Here is a 16,674-nt window from a genome sequence, read left to right on the forward strand (position 1 = left end):
TTTCATTGGCTACACCTGCACTACAGAGGAAATGTACAGATCTATGTTGCACCAGTCACAAACCACACATTGGTTTTTGATGGGGAACTTTGGAGACTCCAAACAAGAATGTTGTACTTGAAACCTCCGGGGGCCAAAATCATATTGAAGTACCTACTCCCAAGGTTTTATTTTTTATCATTTTAATCTGTAGGTTATTCTTATACTTAATAAAGCCTCCACAGTTGATTCAAAGCCCAAGGTTTCCGATAAGCAGATAATGTAGTTCGCTGTAGGGCTGCACAAGAATCTCGCCCTCATGAGCCTGAGCTTCCTTCCATATACACTTCATCTGCTGGAACCAGAAGAGCAACACCAAGAGCATCAGAGTGTGCATGGCTCCAAGCCATCCACCCTTCCAGGCACTCCTACTGTGCCCTCTGAGCTCCTTCCACACCCCTGCCACCCTGCAAGCCTCTGTAGTCACCGGTGTCCCAGTGAGCCCAGTGCAGGTCTTAACCTTGTGGAGACCCAGCTCCTTATGAAACACTTATGAGACCCTACATACAGACAGGGGAATTCCCTACCCTTCTTTACTTTCTTCCTCACTCACCCCACTTCCATGCATCTCTTTTATACCTCATAAGTATTAATGTCACCCAAAGTTGGAGGCTTCTCTAGAATTGTACCAGAAATACATAGAATTATCTAGAAATAAGCAAGCTTTTGGTCCAGGGTCTCTTGTAACTCACAGACCGCTCCACCTGTCCACTTACTTGAACCTGTGCTTACAACCTGTTTCGTCCTAGTCTGCGCAGCCAATCTATCTGGATTGCAGCAGGAACCTTCAACCAAGACGTTTAGGATATAATGATTATTTTCTTAACGGCGACTTAACTACAATACTCTAGAGCTCACCAGTAATCCTCACGTATCAAATCATAAATTCACTCTGGAGCCACCTCGGTCTTCCACATGTTTAGCACCAGAAGACTCCGCATCAATGAAATCACACTCCGTAGCAGATCCTCTCGGTGGTTAATTGAAGTCGTATGGGGGCCATATTATCTAACAATGCTATGTACAGAAAAGGTATCCTGAACCCTATACCCATGGGCTTTCCTGTACCCTATATCCATGGGCTTATACATCTAAACTATAGGAGAACCCATTCTTACACACATATGTTTGCCAACTTCTATCCAAAAGGATGACGTGTTAGGATAGATAATGTTGAGATCATTGCATAAACCAAGGTGTGCAGTGACTGTAACAAGGGAGCTAGAGTATGACTTTAAAACACAGATGGGAAAATATAAGTATAGGACATAAACTGCTGTTTAAAGCCTTTAACTCATAGGCTGCTTTCATTATTAATATGTAATCTACTTGCACAATTCGTCAAGAATTTACAGATATTGAACAAATACAAGCTATGTTACCGTCTTGATGATATGATTAAAAGTTGCACTCATGAAGCACTCACCTCATAATTAATGAACTTGGTGGCGTCCTCCAGCTGCATCTCTTCCTTCTTTGGTGGCGTGTCCCTCGTCGCCAGAGCCAGGCAGCGCAGAGTATCAATGCCAGTTCCCCAATCCCGGATCTTGGACATGATCTTCTCTCTTGCAGAGGGAGTAAGAGGAAGCTTGGCATTTCCGACGCGCACATAGTTGCAGCGCTCAATCACACTTTCGGGCGCACCCTACAACGTAGAACAGAACAATAGAACAAGGATGGTGACTGGTAAAGGTGAGATACCTTTTTTAAGTCTGTGAACCCACAGGCTATGGGATCTCTCATTTATCTAGGAGTAAAAGGCATTATCAATAGAAAAAGGATATGCATTTTAACCAGAAAAGATCATCTGGACAGAGTGACAATGCACCAAATGTGATCTTACTAGCTGATCCCCATTACGTTGGCAACATTACATGTGCACACTGTTACTTTAACATTACAACTGAATCTATGCACCTTTACTTCCACATAATCTTTACTGCCACCTTTGTTTTTTTAATGTAATAAATGACATTTATTGTAACATAACTTAATATAATTTAACTTTATTTCAGGTTGAAGATGGCCTTAAGGTAGGCTGTTTATTTGTTTATAATTTAAAATTATCAAACTAGGGTTAGTTTAGTATCACAATAAGACTACTTTTATACCTAGTTTTAATTTAATTATGGATTAGGAATATAGTAATGTATTGTTTTAAAATGTAGGATTAACATTAGGATCAGGAAATGGGTAACTCATTTGTCTAATTCAATTTACTTTAAAATTAGGGTTATTAGGGTTAGCATTACGATTATGGTAACTTACTGTTTTAAATTTAAATTAACTTAGGGTTATGATAATAGTTAGGGTTATGGTTAGGTAACATTTGTTCTGAATGCCATGTAATTATATTGAATTGATTTAAATTTAAGACAAAGTTAGCTTTCGAACAGTAAGTCTAGCTCTCCTTTGAATTTATTCTTAAATTAGCTCAGGTGTAGTATTAAGCTTAGATGTAAGCTTGGAATTTGAAAAAGGTTAAGAGTTTGTATCAACATTAGAGTTAGAATTAAGAAGTAAGTTAGTAAGAAGTGATGGCAGCTTAAATAGAGCAGAACCAATAGCCTTTTCGATGTTATGGATAGGGTGCTAAACTAATGGAAAGGTTGACTTTGTGCAAAAGTTAGTACATCAAATATTCGTAACAAACCGAACGTGGTCTTGGAACAGGAGAGCAAGAATATGAAAACTAAAAGATTCATTTGGAAAATAAGTCAGCTCTGCAGAGAATCGCAATCATCCACGCCAAAGGTGACTAGATGGGGCATCTAAAGTCTGAGTCCATCAAGAATTCTTGAATTTTCCGCCTACTCCTTTCATAGGTGCCAAGTAGCAAAGTGACATGTTTGACACTTTCAGCCAAGAGCACATTTTGTTCGATAGGCTTTTAAAGCTCATATTTGCAACTTTAACAAGTAAACTACAAGTCCAATAATGCAACATTCCTAAGCTAAAAAGAAGGCAGGAATGACTGCAGGTATCAAACATGACATGGGGATGCTTGGCAGCTCAACCGCTTTAAACCATGAAGCGAGAGCCAATCTGAAAGACATGCTTAAATAATTAACTTTCATCCATAGACCTTGGACAAGTGTGTTGCTTGAGAAGGGCTCTCCCTGTTGCCAACTGCTGCCAGGTTAAGCATTTCCTTTGCCTGTTGTTAATCATTGATTCTTATTAAAGCAGGAGCATGGCCCACTAACGAGGTACTGAGCCGCTTTCACTTGCAGATGAGCTCGGCTTGCTGTTGCTGTGGTGTATTCAGCATTGCTTTACCTGAGACAACAGAGGGGCACACAGCTTCTGTCAGTCTGGTCCAATTGAGTAGTGTCAGAATTTCCTTATTATATCAGTGACATCCTAATGTTTCTTGGGGACTTGCGCAAGATATTTTGTCTACATTGTGAGGCCCTCCTTTGGAACCACTTTGAATTTTCAATCTAATCCAAGCTCTTGCGATTATATACAATATTTAATTATATGTTAAACTTTCTGAAAGAAGGGCATGCAAAAAACAGCTGAAAGCTCAAGCTGCCTGGTGTCCGCCAACCAAACAGTACCAAAAGAGTGCTTGAGCTAACATCGATGAAGCCATTTAACAAGCACTTCAGTGCCTAACAAGCCTGTTCCTCCCTTTGTAGCACAGACCCAGTAAGGGTAATTTAGTGGACATTCAGTGGTCTAGATCTTAAGATTAAATTTAGGCATAAGCACATAGCACTTGAAATTATAGCCTTAATTGACTACTATTCATAATAACAAATGCATCTCCCTGCAACATGGTCATTCCTGTTGCAAAGAGAATCAGGCACCATCAGGTGAAATCTGATATTTTTCTCCATTTTCTCTTCCCAAGTCTTGTCCTTCTAGTCATCTCTCTGTGTTTACACTTCTTGGCTAGACGGCTACCTCCGTCTCTGTTGAGTAAGAAGGATTGGAGGGGGTGTACTCAAGAGAAGCTAAAGAGTAGATAAAGTAGTGAGAGACATAAGGTATAGACAGAAATGTGAGGAACCCGGAGGAAAAGACAGAGGTCGAAAGAAGAAGATTTAGGTAAAGGAAGGTTTCAGTGTGTGGTACAGAGACTGCTAGAGACAGGGAGAAGGAATGTGGAGAGATGCTGGATAAAAAGCAAGACAAGTTACAAAAGAGGTAAATGCAGAGAGAGGTACAGGATGGCGTATAGAGAGGCTTTAGGAAGTATGAAAAACAGAAAGATACAAGGAGAGCAGCTATAAAGTAGAAAGGGGATAAAATGAAGAACAAGTATAGAAATACAGGTCAGAAAAAGAGACTTGAGGCAGAGAGACAGGCATAGAGAGAAATGAAGGGTAGAAAGAGATTAGACAGAGTGAAAAGAAAGACATTAGAGCAACATAGATCTAGTAGAGAAAGAGGTGAAGTAGAGCGAGGTAGATGGTGAAATAGAATGAGGATTGTGAGATAGAGAAGGACAGAGACAGATAGGTGGGGAGACGTAGGTGAGGTATAAGGGTGAGTTAAAATCAGTATTGTCTTTAACTCCCGTGCTCCAGTAGCTTGAGCGGGAATGGGGGTCGTGAGGATGCTACCGGGCCCCCAAAGCACTGGGCGATAAACTAACTGGAGCTTATCAGTGTGCCATACAGCACCTGTTCAGTTTGTTTGCTACAGTGACTGATCTTCATGGGGGTTGTAGTCCACAGGCCTGTTTCTCTTGCTGACGACCCGACTATGAAGGACTGCAACCCTCAGAAGACCTCTAGGAGCTGCTTCAACTCCTGTGAGAGACAGTGACAGGGAGAGCCCTTTCGAGCCCAGTTCCATAGCTGGTAAGTCTGACCCCCTTAAGTTGAATGGGGAAAACTCATAATTGGAGACATTTATCTGCATGATAAATACTGATCCTAGAGGAATGTGCATTTATTAGGATTGATGGATGGCCACTCATAATTATTTCTGTTGGGTTGCATTCGAGGAACAAAGTATTGACTGTATAAGATAAAATGTTGCCAATACTGTCATTGATTCTTTCGGAATAACCACTGTTAATGACAAATATATATGTCTTTTGATCATATCTCTCTTTGATGTTTTTTATTGTGTAAATTTATTGTACGACCAGGTTTCATAATTTTTTTATGTGATTTGATGTACATTCTTATGATGTTTTAATTAAAAAATTAAATTTGATGTTTACATGCATTTGCATTTCCCTTCCTAGACTGGTGAAGTGGCATGATGTGAATGAGTGGATAATAGTGATGCAAAATTTGGAAATTTGCTCGCCAAGAGTAGTTTTTTGAGAATTGAACTCACAATGAGGGCCTACTTTTTTTATGATGCCTAGCTGTACATTTAAACAAGGATTGGCAAAGTCAATAGATCTAGCATCGTCCGCCAGCCTTTTGGCCATTCTTGTTTTGCTTTGTCATGGTTTTTACAAACCTTTATTGTTTGGGAAGCTGCCGGGCATTGGGAAATCTAAAAAAAAGGCTTTGGATAAAGATGCTGTAACTCATAGTGAAGTCAGTCAATTGCTCATGTATGGTGACACACTGCCCCTTGACGCATGCTCAAGTGGGTTGGAGAAAAATGTGACTGACAAAACCACAGACAAATGGATGAAGTATAAGTAACTATGTTATACACATAATTTTAATAGAATCAAAAGGTCTTGGCTAACACAGACCTAAAAAAGCCAGTCGCTGTGCCATTGGATGTCAACCTCTTACCTTTGAGAAAGAAGGAAGGACAGAAAGCCGGAAGGAAGGAAGAAAGAAGGAAAGAAGGAAAGAAGGAAAGAAGGAAAGAAGGAAAGAAGGAAAGAAGGAAAGAAGGAAAGAAAGAAGGAAAGAAAGAAAGAAAGAAAGAACAGAAAGAAAGAAAGAAAGAAAGAAAGAAAGAAAGAAAGAAAGAAAGAAAGAAAGAAAGAAAGAAAGAAAGAAAGAAAGAAAGAACAGAAAGAAAGAAAGAACAGAAACAGAAAACTAGAAAGAGGGGATGAAAGCAGGAGAGAAAGAAAAATAGAATGAAAGATAAATACTGAAAAAGTAAGGAAGAAAGAAGGAAGAAAGAAAGAGGAGGATGGAAAGAAGAAATGAAATCAAGACAGAAGGAATGAAAGTAAGAAAGGATAGAAGGAATAAAAGCATGAAAGAAGGCAAGAGAGAAAGAAAAAGAGCAGGAGAGAATGGAAGTAGGAGAGAAGGAATCAAAGAAAAAAGAAGGTAGTAAATAAAGAAAGAATGAAAGGAAGGGAAAGAAAGAAAGGAGGAACAAAAAAGGAAAGCAACAAAGAAGTTAAAAAGGAATAAAAGAATGAACGGAGGGAAAGAAAGGAGTGATGAAATAATGTAATAAAAAATGAGAGGGAAGGAAAGCAAGAAAGAAGGTAAGAAAGAAGAATGAAGAAAAGAAAGAGGACAATAAAAACGTGTTACAAGTGAATAATACATTAATGGATGAAAAAACTATATATATATATAAATATATATGTGTATATATATATATATAGAGAGAGAGAGAGAGAGAGAGAGAGAGAGAGAGAGAGAGAGAGAGAGAGAGAGAGAGAGAGAGAGAGAGAGAGAGAGAGAGAGAGAGAGAGAGAGAGAGAGAGAGAGAGAGAGAGAGAGAGAGAGAGAGAGAGAGATATTCTATTTTTAAATCAAAAGGTCTTGGCTAACGCCGAACGTAGAAAGAATCTGATTTTTATACGAACCATTATTTAGGATGCCTATTTGTGTAACTTTCGACTGTCACAATCACTTTACCAGGGGTCCCCTGGAAAGTGGGGCTCGGGACAATTGCCCACTTGCCCATGCTTTAAAAAGTCTCCATAATACATGCCTCTTCTGTTAGAATGTTCCAGTAATATATTAAAACAAGAGATTTACATGTATAATGTACTTATATATGTGATACACCACCTACAACAGCAAGGAATAGGGGCAGCGTCCGAGTGCCTTTCTAGGGACATGCGACATGTCATGCCTTGATCCCTGAAGTAGAAAAATATAAAGAGAAATATAAAGGCTACACATGAAGACGCCTTCTCAACCTGCATGCCTATTCGATGCAGATCGAGTCCCCTCATATTCACATCAGTGCCTAACAAGCCTGTTCCTCCCCTTGTAGCACAAACCCAGTAGGGGTAATTTAGTGGGCATTCAGTGGTCTAGTGCCTAAGATTACATTTAGGCATAAGCACATAGCACTTGAAATTATAGCCTTAATTGACTGCTATTCATAATAACACATACATCTCCCTGCAACATGGTCATTCCTGTTGCAAAGAGAAAATCAGGCACCATCAGGTGAAATCTGATATTTTTCTCCTTTTTCTCTTCCCAAGTCTTGTCCTTCTAGTCATCTCTCTGTGTTTACACTTCTTGGCTAGACGGCTACCTCCGTCTCTGTTAAGTAAGAAGGATTGGAGGGGGTGTGCTCAACAAAAGCTAAAGAGTTGATAAAGTAGTGAGAGACATAAGGTATAGACAGAAATGTGAGGAACCCTGAAGAAAAGACAGAGGTCGAAAGAAGAAGATATAGGTAAAGGAAGGTTTCAGTGTGTGGTAGAGAGACTGCTAAAGACAGGGAGAAGGAATGTAGAGAGATGCTGGATAAAAAGCAAGACAAGTTGCAAAAGAGGTAAATGCAGAGAGAGATACAGGATGTTTAAGCTAAAGCACAGGTGCCGCCATTACTACAGAGCAGTAATAAATAGAAACAATACCTATTGGCTATGCCAATGCTTGTTTGTAATTGTATTCTTGCGCCCTTGCCAATAAAAAAACAGTTAGCTAGCTGAAGGGAACTACTTGGTGTGAGGATGTGTTGTGGTGAAAGAGCCGAACTTTGTCACGAACAGTCAAGTTAGCCAATGGCGGACTGATTACTACTTGGTGAAAGCTGTAGTGGTCGGAAGAAAAATGTGAATGACAACAGATACATGATGAGGGGGATCGCTGAAACCATACCTTAATAAACTACACACAATAGGTGCAGTCTATCTTTCAGCCTCTGGGTGGCGCTGCCACACTAGCAATACATTGATAAACGACACACAGGGAAGCTCGCAGAAAATAAACGCTGGGCCGCACTTTTCAAGCGGCTTCTGGGTTCTTGCACACACGATTGTAGCCCCAGGGTTTTAGATCTCTTAACGTTTGCCTTTGGTAAGCTTTCGAAAACAACCATGGTCAGAGTAGCACAAAACATAATTGTAGCAAGTACTGAGCTTTACTTGCGACACATACCAACTTTCAGTACAGAATGAGTTCATGCTGCAAGAGTGTAGGTGTATAATTTGAAGTATGTTGTCTTAATCCATTAAAATATCACTGGATAAAGGTTAGAAAGCCGTCTTAACTCTTGCAGATCTGTCGGCAGCATTCACCGCGGCTTCTCAGACTCTCCACTCTCAGAGACTAGCCGACATGGGAATAGGCGGGCTTGTTCTAAGATGGCTGCAGTCTTTCACATCGAACTGAAAACAGGCAGGAGCCGTCTTTAGTTTGAGTTCAGAAAGCAAGAGTGTCAACTACAGGGTTCCACAGGGATCCTCTTCGAGTCCTACACTTTTTAATATTTATACTGCCCCTTCGGCTTTGCTGGTAAATACGTACAGGCAATGGCAACGGCGCCAAGATAACAATATCAAGGTGATAATTTTTGTGATAAATCGCCTAATGCTGCATTATTTATCATTCAATTATCACCTTGAAATATTTTTTAGACATTATGGGTTCTGAAAATGCACACATTTTCCTCTTGGATGTGCACTTTTCAATCTTGGTATACATGTACTAATTTAACCAAGCAAAAGCTTCAAATGTAGTTGGCCGGGCTGCACACATGAGAGCTACTTACAGGTAGCTACCAGAAGCACACAAGCAATGTTAAAACCATCTCAATTAAAGAAATTAAGTTTGCACCTCAGGCCATTAAGTCTAGGTCCCTACTGGACTCTGGTCTGGTGCACATTTTCCCCTTCTGCTGGCAGTAACTGTACCAGCAGTTGCAATCTCTCCATCTCCAGTGCCTCTGTCTCAGCTTGCTGGAACATACATTTGTGGTGCGTGTACTAGAAAAAAAAGCTGGGCCTGCAGGGCCAAAAAAGCATCAGGCCCGTTTTGTTCTTACCATTCCAATTACATTTTGGAAAAAGCTTTGAACGCTCAACTCTCATCCTTCCTTGAACTGCACTTCATTATTAACTTAGTCCAATCAGGTTTCCACTTTGCAGGACCGAAAGCACCATTGTTTCTATTTCGGGCGAAGTGAGATTGTAGCTAATGGGGGCAGTTCTGCACCCCTCCCACTGGGCCACTCTACAGCTTTTGCTATGGTGTTCATCGCCATTCCGCTCTCAAGTCTCAGTGAAGCCGGTTACTGTGGTAATGCCTTACATTGAATTCATTGCTTGTTATCTCTCAAATCGAAACCAGGCCATCCTTTTCGATCTCACCCTAGAAACTTTGATTATGGAGTCACTTAAAGCTCTACATTCATCAGGGCCGGACTGGGAACTAAAACCGTCCCTGGCAAAGTGCTTGGCCGGCCCCCTGGGGGTTGGGGGTTGGGGGTGTGGCCAAGCAGTTTGCCAGGGTCGGTTTTGGCCGATTTCGTTACAGCGGCCGATATTGCAGCTATGCTGCAAAAACGGCCCTTTAACAAAATCAGTCCTCCAGGGGCCCAAAACCGGCCCCAGCCCTGGCGGCCCACCGGGGACATGCCCAGTGCCCGCTGTTGCCAGTCCGGCCCTGGCATTCATCCCAACTGCGCCCAGGAACAGAGACCCAAAAGATCAACATGGTACTAAATCTCTCCAGAGTCATGACCTAAAGGCCCACACCAACCTACAATCTCTGGTCAGAGGAAGACTCAACAGCTCAACAAGAGAAGATGCTACCTAACTTTCACATCAAAATACATGCTTCATCTAGTTCCATTTAGTATAATCAGGCCACTCTAAAATGCCTTCTCCAAAGCTGTACATCTTCAGTGAAACATAGGATTGAAACATTTGACTTCATCACATCCAAAAACCTTGATTTGCTACAGAGACTGAAGTGTTTAATTTGTAAACAAAGAGTGCTGGTGTCTGAAACTCTGTTCAGAAGTCTGATGCCGGTGCATTTAATTGTTGGAATGCCAAATATCAAAGCTGCTAGTCTTAAATCCACCAGATAACTCTTTAATCTACTACCAGACACTTCCTGCCCCGTTATCTCACTCTTGCATTTTCCTGCTTTTCCCTTTGTGAAGGTTTTTCCCTCTTTCCCTTCCTCCATCTTTCCAATTTGTGTGTTTTACCCTCTCTTGATGTCAGTAAATATCTGATGCAGAAAAATAAGTGCCAGTCCCCAAATATATGTGCCGGTGGCTCCCACGTGCAACCACCGGCACAAATTAAGTCCTGAGAGACCTGGTTCAACAAGCCTCTCATCCTGTGCTAGGCCTTGAGGTGGAGTGTGAAACGTCCACAAAATCTCCAGCAAATGCAGAACAACACAAAATAATAACTTCCACACTTTTCAATCTCTCTTGTTAGAAACACAATCAACAGACATGACTCCGCCTAAACTCTACTTAACACACCTGCCTCCCAGGCAAAACCGCTCCTTCGTAGGACGCAACACCAAACTCATCCATAAGAAACTATCCCCCATCTTCCCTGTTGATTTTAATTTGTATTTCGGGGTGGGGTGCAGGTCACAGCTTTCCATACTGGTAATAGTATACCATCCATAGGCTATTTTGATGTTCTGAGGTGTGTTTCAGATTATGCTACTTGATGTATTCTCCAACCTAGTTTCTTTCATCGCACACACTTGTTAGTTGTAAATGTGCGATGTGTGTTTGAACCTGCCTATTTTTGTTTTGCTTTAACATTATGTAATCTCTAACTCACAATTTGTAATTGGAATCTGGTCTGCTCTGACATCCTCAAGCCAGCAACACAGAAAATTTGTAATAAATCAATGTATTCGGTATTATTCTTTGAGAGGGTCTCTATTTATGACAGAATCGTTTAGCTGTATGCAGAATGCACAGTAGACGTTTGTCCAATGTCTTTGAGCAAAAAAAGGAGTCGATAGCTATGTGTTGGAAACATGCCTTGTGAAACATACTAAAAGCTTTATTAAGATTACAATTTTATTTTGCCTTCCTGTGGTTTCAAATTGTTTTAATACCAGGCCTAAAGGAAGGAGGGGAAGGAGTTGGCCTAACGGCTAGGGCAGCCAACCTCGAATCTGGGGAACCGGGTTCGAGTCTCAGGAATGACGCTGAACATCCTGTGATTCTGGGTACATCTCTTAATCTCCCCGAGACTAACCAAAATGAATGTGTGTCCTCATGTAACGTAACTGGTGCTATGTAAAGGGCTCTGATACCCAATTCGGGTCAAGTTCGCGCTATATAAAACTCTGCCCCCCCCCCCCCAAAAAAAAGGAACATTAGGACAATGGCAATAAGGTGTGCACGCCAGCAAGGGGCAGATCTAATACCCAGGATGTGGGCATCAACATTGACTTCAAGAGCCCTAGCTAGGCAAGTGGAGACAATGGTTATTCACTTCTAATTCACTCCCGCGAGATGTGTTTGCAACATCTTTTCATTTATTATTCTGTTGTATTGCGTGGAGGTGTTATGTTACTAACGTTTGTAATATTTCCATTATTGCAAACCTGGATCTAAATCAGTCCAATTTTAAGGTTTTTGTGAAGTCACTTGATCACTGACCCTTTCTAGTAGCGCCAATCACTGGGCTCAGGCACAAGGAACCTTGAAACCTCGGGCAATGTTTTATTCTGGTGGCCTCGGTACCCCACCTCCCATAGCGACAAGAACATTTGACGGACATTTATTCAAATTAGACACCCTTGTGTGACCCCTTGTGGTGGTACCATAATGCAGCTTCCTGTAGTCGCCTTAAGGAAGACCTCGCCCTGAGAGCGCCTTAATCTACAGTGCCTCTTAGATGCAGTGCTTAATTTGAGCCTGTTGTTTCGGGTGCTCGGCACCAGCCCTTACTTGTAAACACAACAACTATTAATGATGAATTACATATACATTAAGAATGACTATTATCTGCCGCCCAAGCCATTTTTATAGCTTTGGGGGACTTGAATAGTCTCAATTGTCACACTTGTAGTAGTGTGATGGTTAGTTGTGTCATTGCTATCACTGGATGCGCTGGCAGGGGCACTGCTTGTATGTATTTAAACCACTGCTGCGCTGCAATGAAGGGATCCGGACCCTTTAGTATGGCCTGGTCTGAGCTTCCCCAGCTGTGCTGTGGACACCTTTTCCGTGCTAAAGGCATGTTTAATGAAGTTAGAGGGATGACATTGAGCAACCAGTAGAAGAGGAGGCAGCCAGATTGCAAGGTCGTACCTACAGCAGAAATGCAGTTAAAATGTAGTGGTGTAGCGTATTAGTTAGCGGGGAGAGTAGGTGTGATGTTCTGGTAAAGGATGATTAGTTAGGATTTGTGCTATTTTTGAACTAGCCTTCACGAAGCGTGCTTAGCTCTATAGATGGCACAGCTGAATTTCCACTGGAACGCCACACATACATAGTCCTGCCGCGCCGGCTGCGTCAGTAGCTCAGTCATGCATTTGCCTGATAGGCCTGGCCTCCTTACAATACCTTCACAAACATCTTGTTGCCGGAGGACATTGCGCTGGCACTGACTGGGGAGCAGTACACGGACATAGACTTGCGGTCTCTGGAGAACTCCAGGGTGCATTCCTTCTTCATCAGCTGCTTGATAACCTGGCAGGGGCAAAAGCCAACAGCGCGTCAGTTTTTCCAATACCTGAAGATGTGAACAACATAGAGGGAACATGTTACGCAATGATCAGGTGTGTAAATCTGGGGACCAAGCCAAATAAAAAAAAATCTAGAGAACCTTAAAATGCCTTATGCGTTCTAAAATCCGAAATATATTTTTTGATTCAAAAGAGGTGCAATAGACTAACAATTGTCAAGTAAGTCACTTAAGAAAAGAATTGGAGTCACCAAACATGTGATCGGTGGCACGACACAAAATGTGGCGGCTCCCAGACAAATATAGTGAGATTGCGGTCATCTGCCATAAGTTTATATGCGCCACTTTTACAAGCATGAAATGCAAACCACAAATGTAATGTCAGTGGGATCTAGTTAAATAAGTGGTTAATGTGGCACCCTGGATCACCTGGAGGCAGAGGCTTTGTTTACCAGGCCGGCCTGTTCCACTGTTTAAGTTGTGTGTGGTATGGTGTAGTAAGGAAGTGTAGTTGCTTAGTAGCCATATTTTTTATTTTATTGTGAGTGTTAGGGGAATTTCTGAAGTTCTTTTAAACGTACATTAACTCTTATGAGCCAAAGAAACCATGACTTACAATGGAAAACATGTTTTCAGTGGATGTAAACAAACCCTCGTTCCAAAACAAACGTTGGGGATTCTCTCTTCGTCTCTTGTTACTAAACTGGAAAGTGCAGTTTTCTAGATCATGAAGCCTCGGTGTTCACCCTCTCCTCCCAACCCATGAATGTCAGACATGCAAATATACACACACCTGCTACATTTAAAGACAGGATTACATTTTTTTGATGCTGAACAATGATTGCGTGACCCGTACCTGAGACAAACAGGGCCACGTTTCATGGAGGTGAAACAGGAAAGGGTAATTTCAACTCACAATGGAGACTAAAAACGCAGGAGGGTTCCTTCTGCACAATTTTACTTCAAATACTTTGTACTGTAAGCTGCAAGGACATTAAGCATGAACTGCAGAAAGGGGTGCCTTCGCTTACACACTGAACATGTGTGCGGACCACTGTCCGAGAAGAGGCACAGGAGGCCACTTGTCAGATAGTGCACAGCCGACACTGGCCTGCCTGGGACCTACGTCAAGTGGCTACAATGGAAAAGAACTTCAGCAATTTGTAGACAGTGGCTATTCTCTTGGCCTATCTAATCTTACCTCAAGGTGGTGGAATTTCGCGAAATTATGACACTTTGGTATAATTTTGCTCTTAGTGAGAGCTGGTGAATCTGCATTATTTGTAATCCAAATGAGGGAAACAGATTTCTAAGGATGTTTAACGTATCTTGTCGCAAATACAAAATCAGAAAAAGTAATTCTGCATAATTTTTCTCCTGAATTTTGAGTAATCACCTTCCAGCACTTGCAAAATCCAATTAATATTGACCCTTTAAATCGGAATTTCATAAACATGTATTGAAGCTCAGTCTCCTAATTGAGAATGTAATAGACTAACATCCCTTCAAATCACCTACTCTGTTTGTAATAGGGTATCAGTCTGAACATGACAGTGGTCAAGGTTGAATGGGCCTTAGTATGGACAAAAATATCCTTCCGAAAGACAGAGCTCTACTTCTGGAACCAATGAGACGTTCATGAATGACGCACATTGTCCATGCCCAAATATGCCTGTATCCTCAGGCATAACACTGCCCATCACTCAGCAAAACACCAGGAATGAGCACCATTCGAAATTCAGTCCAACTGAGTGAATAGTGAGAGACAGCTAATATTAACACCCTGTAAGTGTGTGTCACAGGCAATAAATCTGCCATTTATCTAGAGCCCAAACCCTAAAACCACTTACTAAAACAATCAGGAAGGGCGGGTATTCGTTTGGGAGAAGGGAGCTCCTACCAACGCAATAAGCCCCGCTGGTCAGATTGAAACACAATTCTGAGAGGATCTCTCCACAACCCCTGGCAGCTATGGCACATGTAGCAGGCAGGAAAGCTATGTTAGGTTCAGGCAGTACAAACAATTGTAAACAACACAGCACAGTACAATTGCCAAGCCAATTTAAAATATACAGAAAACTGTAATGAACAAAAAGACATCAGGATAATTAAAATAGGTTAAGGCGAACTAAAAATATGAATTTTTTAATGTTTATAGGCAAAGTATGCCCCAAAAGTAAAGGGTCTATCAAAAACAACAGTTCCGAGTTTATTAGAACTTTGGTGTGAATTCAGGCCACCACGTGCACGCAGAGGTTGGGTGCATCAAAGGGGTCATCCCATTCAGACCTAATCTCGGAGCCGGATTTTGAAGTCTTCTAGAGAGGCAAGGTTCGAGGCTGCGGCTGTTGAAGACCACTCAAAGTCTGAAATCTTATCATCGAGATCCAGCTGAAGCTGCTGGTAGTGGCACCTTAACTCGGAGTGCGACAAACCAGGATTTTGCAGCTGTCAAATTTACTTTGTGGGTTGGAAAGATTTACTGCCTCTCCCAGTTCAAGGCTTCATCTTCAAATCTTTTTGAAAGTCCAAATCATCCAGCAGGACAAGGCTGGAAGCTGTGTTTGGACAGAGCACCACAAGGCCGGATACCTTCACCATGAGGTACCACTAAACCAGATTTCGGTGCGGAAAAGCGCTTCAAGCAGGATAAACCTGGTTTTCTTGCCCACCATGGGTTTAACCTCCCGGAGCAAGCCACAATACCCTGTCTTGGTCTTTGAAGGGTGGAAAAAAAAGACTAATTTCCACCTTTTCCAAGTGCTAGAAAAGTTCCTCCTGGTCAGTCCTGCATTAGCTACGTCCTCAGGACATGCTTCTAAGCACCAGGCCTCTCTCTCTGGATAGGTCTCCTGCACAGTCCAGTCCTCTGGGGTCAGCTGATCCCTCTTGGAATCAAGAGTCCTTCTGCTTTGTATGCCACTGAAACAAAGGACTAATCACTCGATACTGGAGCGCACTTCCAGTCTCTCGATGCCAGCAGGAGTCAGGAGTCTGCTCAGTTGCCGCATTTATCCCATGGAGGAGCCAGTGATTGGATAAATTCTACCACTCAATTCTACCTTGCTTAACTTCAATTAGCATGAACATTTGTTCAATAAAACAAATAATATTTGAAAGCTCTGTGAAAGATAAAAACCTGTGAACTTTGAAAAACTCGCTAGTGAAAGAAAACTTGTGTCAGCATTAGCTTTGGTGGAATTTCAGCCCACGAGTAAGATTACCTTATAGAGTAAAAGTAACTTCAGAGACTTCAGAAGGGCGAGAACACCTTATGTGACCTCTTTAGAAATAGAAGGCAGCCAGACTTCTGTCAGCACTTTAAAACTGAATCCCTCTAACACTGCATTTGTATTGTATTTTTGCAGTAGGAAGAATTCATTCTGGCTGAAGAGACAAACAGAAACTTGGCCCCTGGAAATATCCACTCTTCTATAACAATGTTAGTGGGGGCTTGCAAGCACCCTCCAGCCTTTGTGATGGATGTACAAATAAGAAGTTGAGGCGAGGCTGAGTTTCTGTAGCATATATCTGAAAACAATGTAAATGATTTCTAAGCATAGCTTTTTGAAATTCACATAAAACCTCGCCTCAACTGGAGCCTATTATTTCAATATACATCATCAAGGGTGGAGGGATATCTATTCCTACAATGATTGGCATTCGATTATTCCCAGAAAGCACTTGGACAGCTGCTTTTAGGTCTCGTCTACCAGACATCTCAAACTGTATGGTTGCAAAGACCTATTGTGAACTTACAGTGGGTTTACTGCCCACCTAATACGTTGAGTTTGTCACTCTTCGTTGCTTGCTTCTTATTTGATAGCTTTCCTTGTCTCATCTTGTGGGTCCATTCTCTGGATCATAGCCTCTAA

At 41.7% G+C, this 16,674-nt stretch overlaps 1 protein-coding gene across 2 annotated transcripts in view; it reads right to left on the minus strand.

The window, feature by feature from the left end:
- The window catches only part of ATP2A3 (ATPase sarcoplasmic/endoplasmic reticulum Ca2+ transporting 3), a 469,813-nt gene that overhangs the window by 56,328 nt on the left and 396,811 nt on the right, over positions 1-16,674 (minus strand). For both annotated transcript variants that reach the window (XM_085649576.1, XM_085649575.1), the window contains exons 12-13: positions 12,679-12,804; positions 1,466-1,684 (exon numbers count right to left, since the gene is read on the minus strand). In XM_085649576.1, coding sequence (XP_085505702.1) covers positions 1,466-1,684; positions 12,679-12,804 — 345 coding nt within the window. The remainder of the gene's footprint in view (positions 1-1,465; positions 1,685-12,678; positions 12,805-16,674) is intronic.

This window comes from Triturus cristatus, chromosome 3_2 (assembly GCF_964204655.1).
Source record: "Triturus cristatus chromosome 3_2, aTriCri1.1, whole genome shotgun sequence".
Taxonomy (NCBI): domain Eukaryota; kingdom Metazoa; phylum Chordata; class Amphibia; order Caudata; family Salamandridae; genus Triturus; species Triturus cristatus.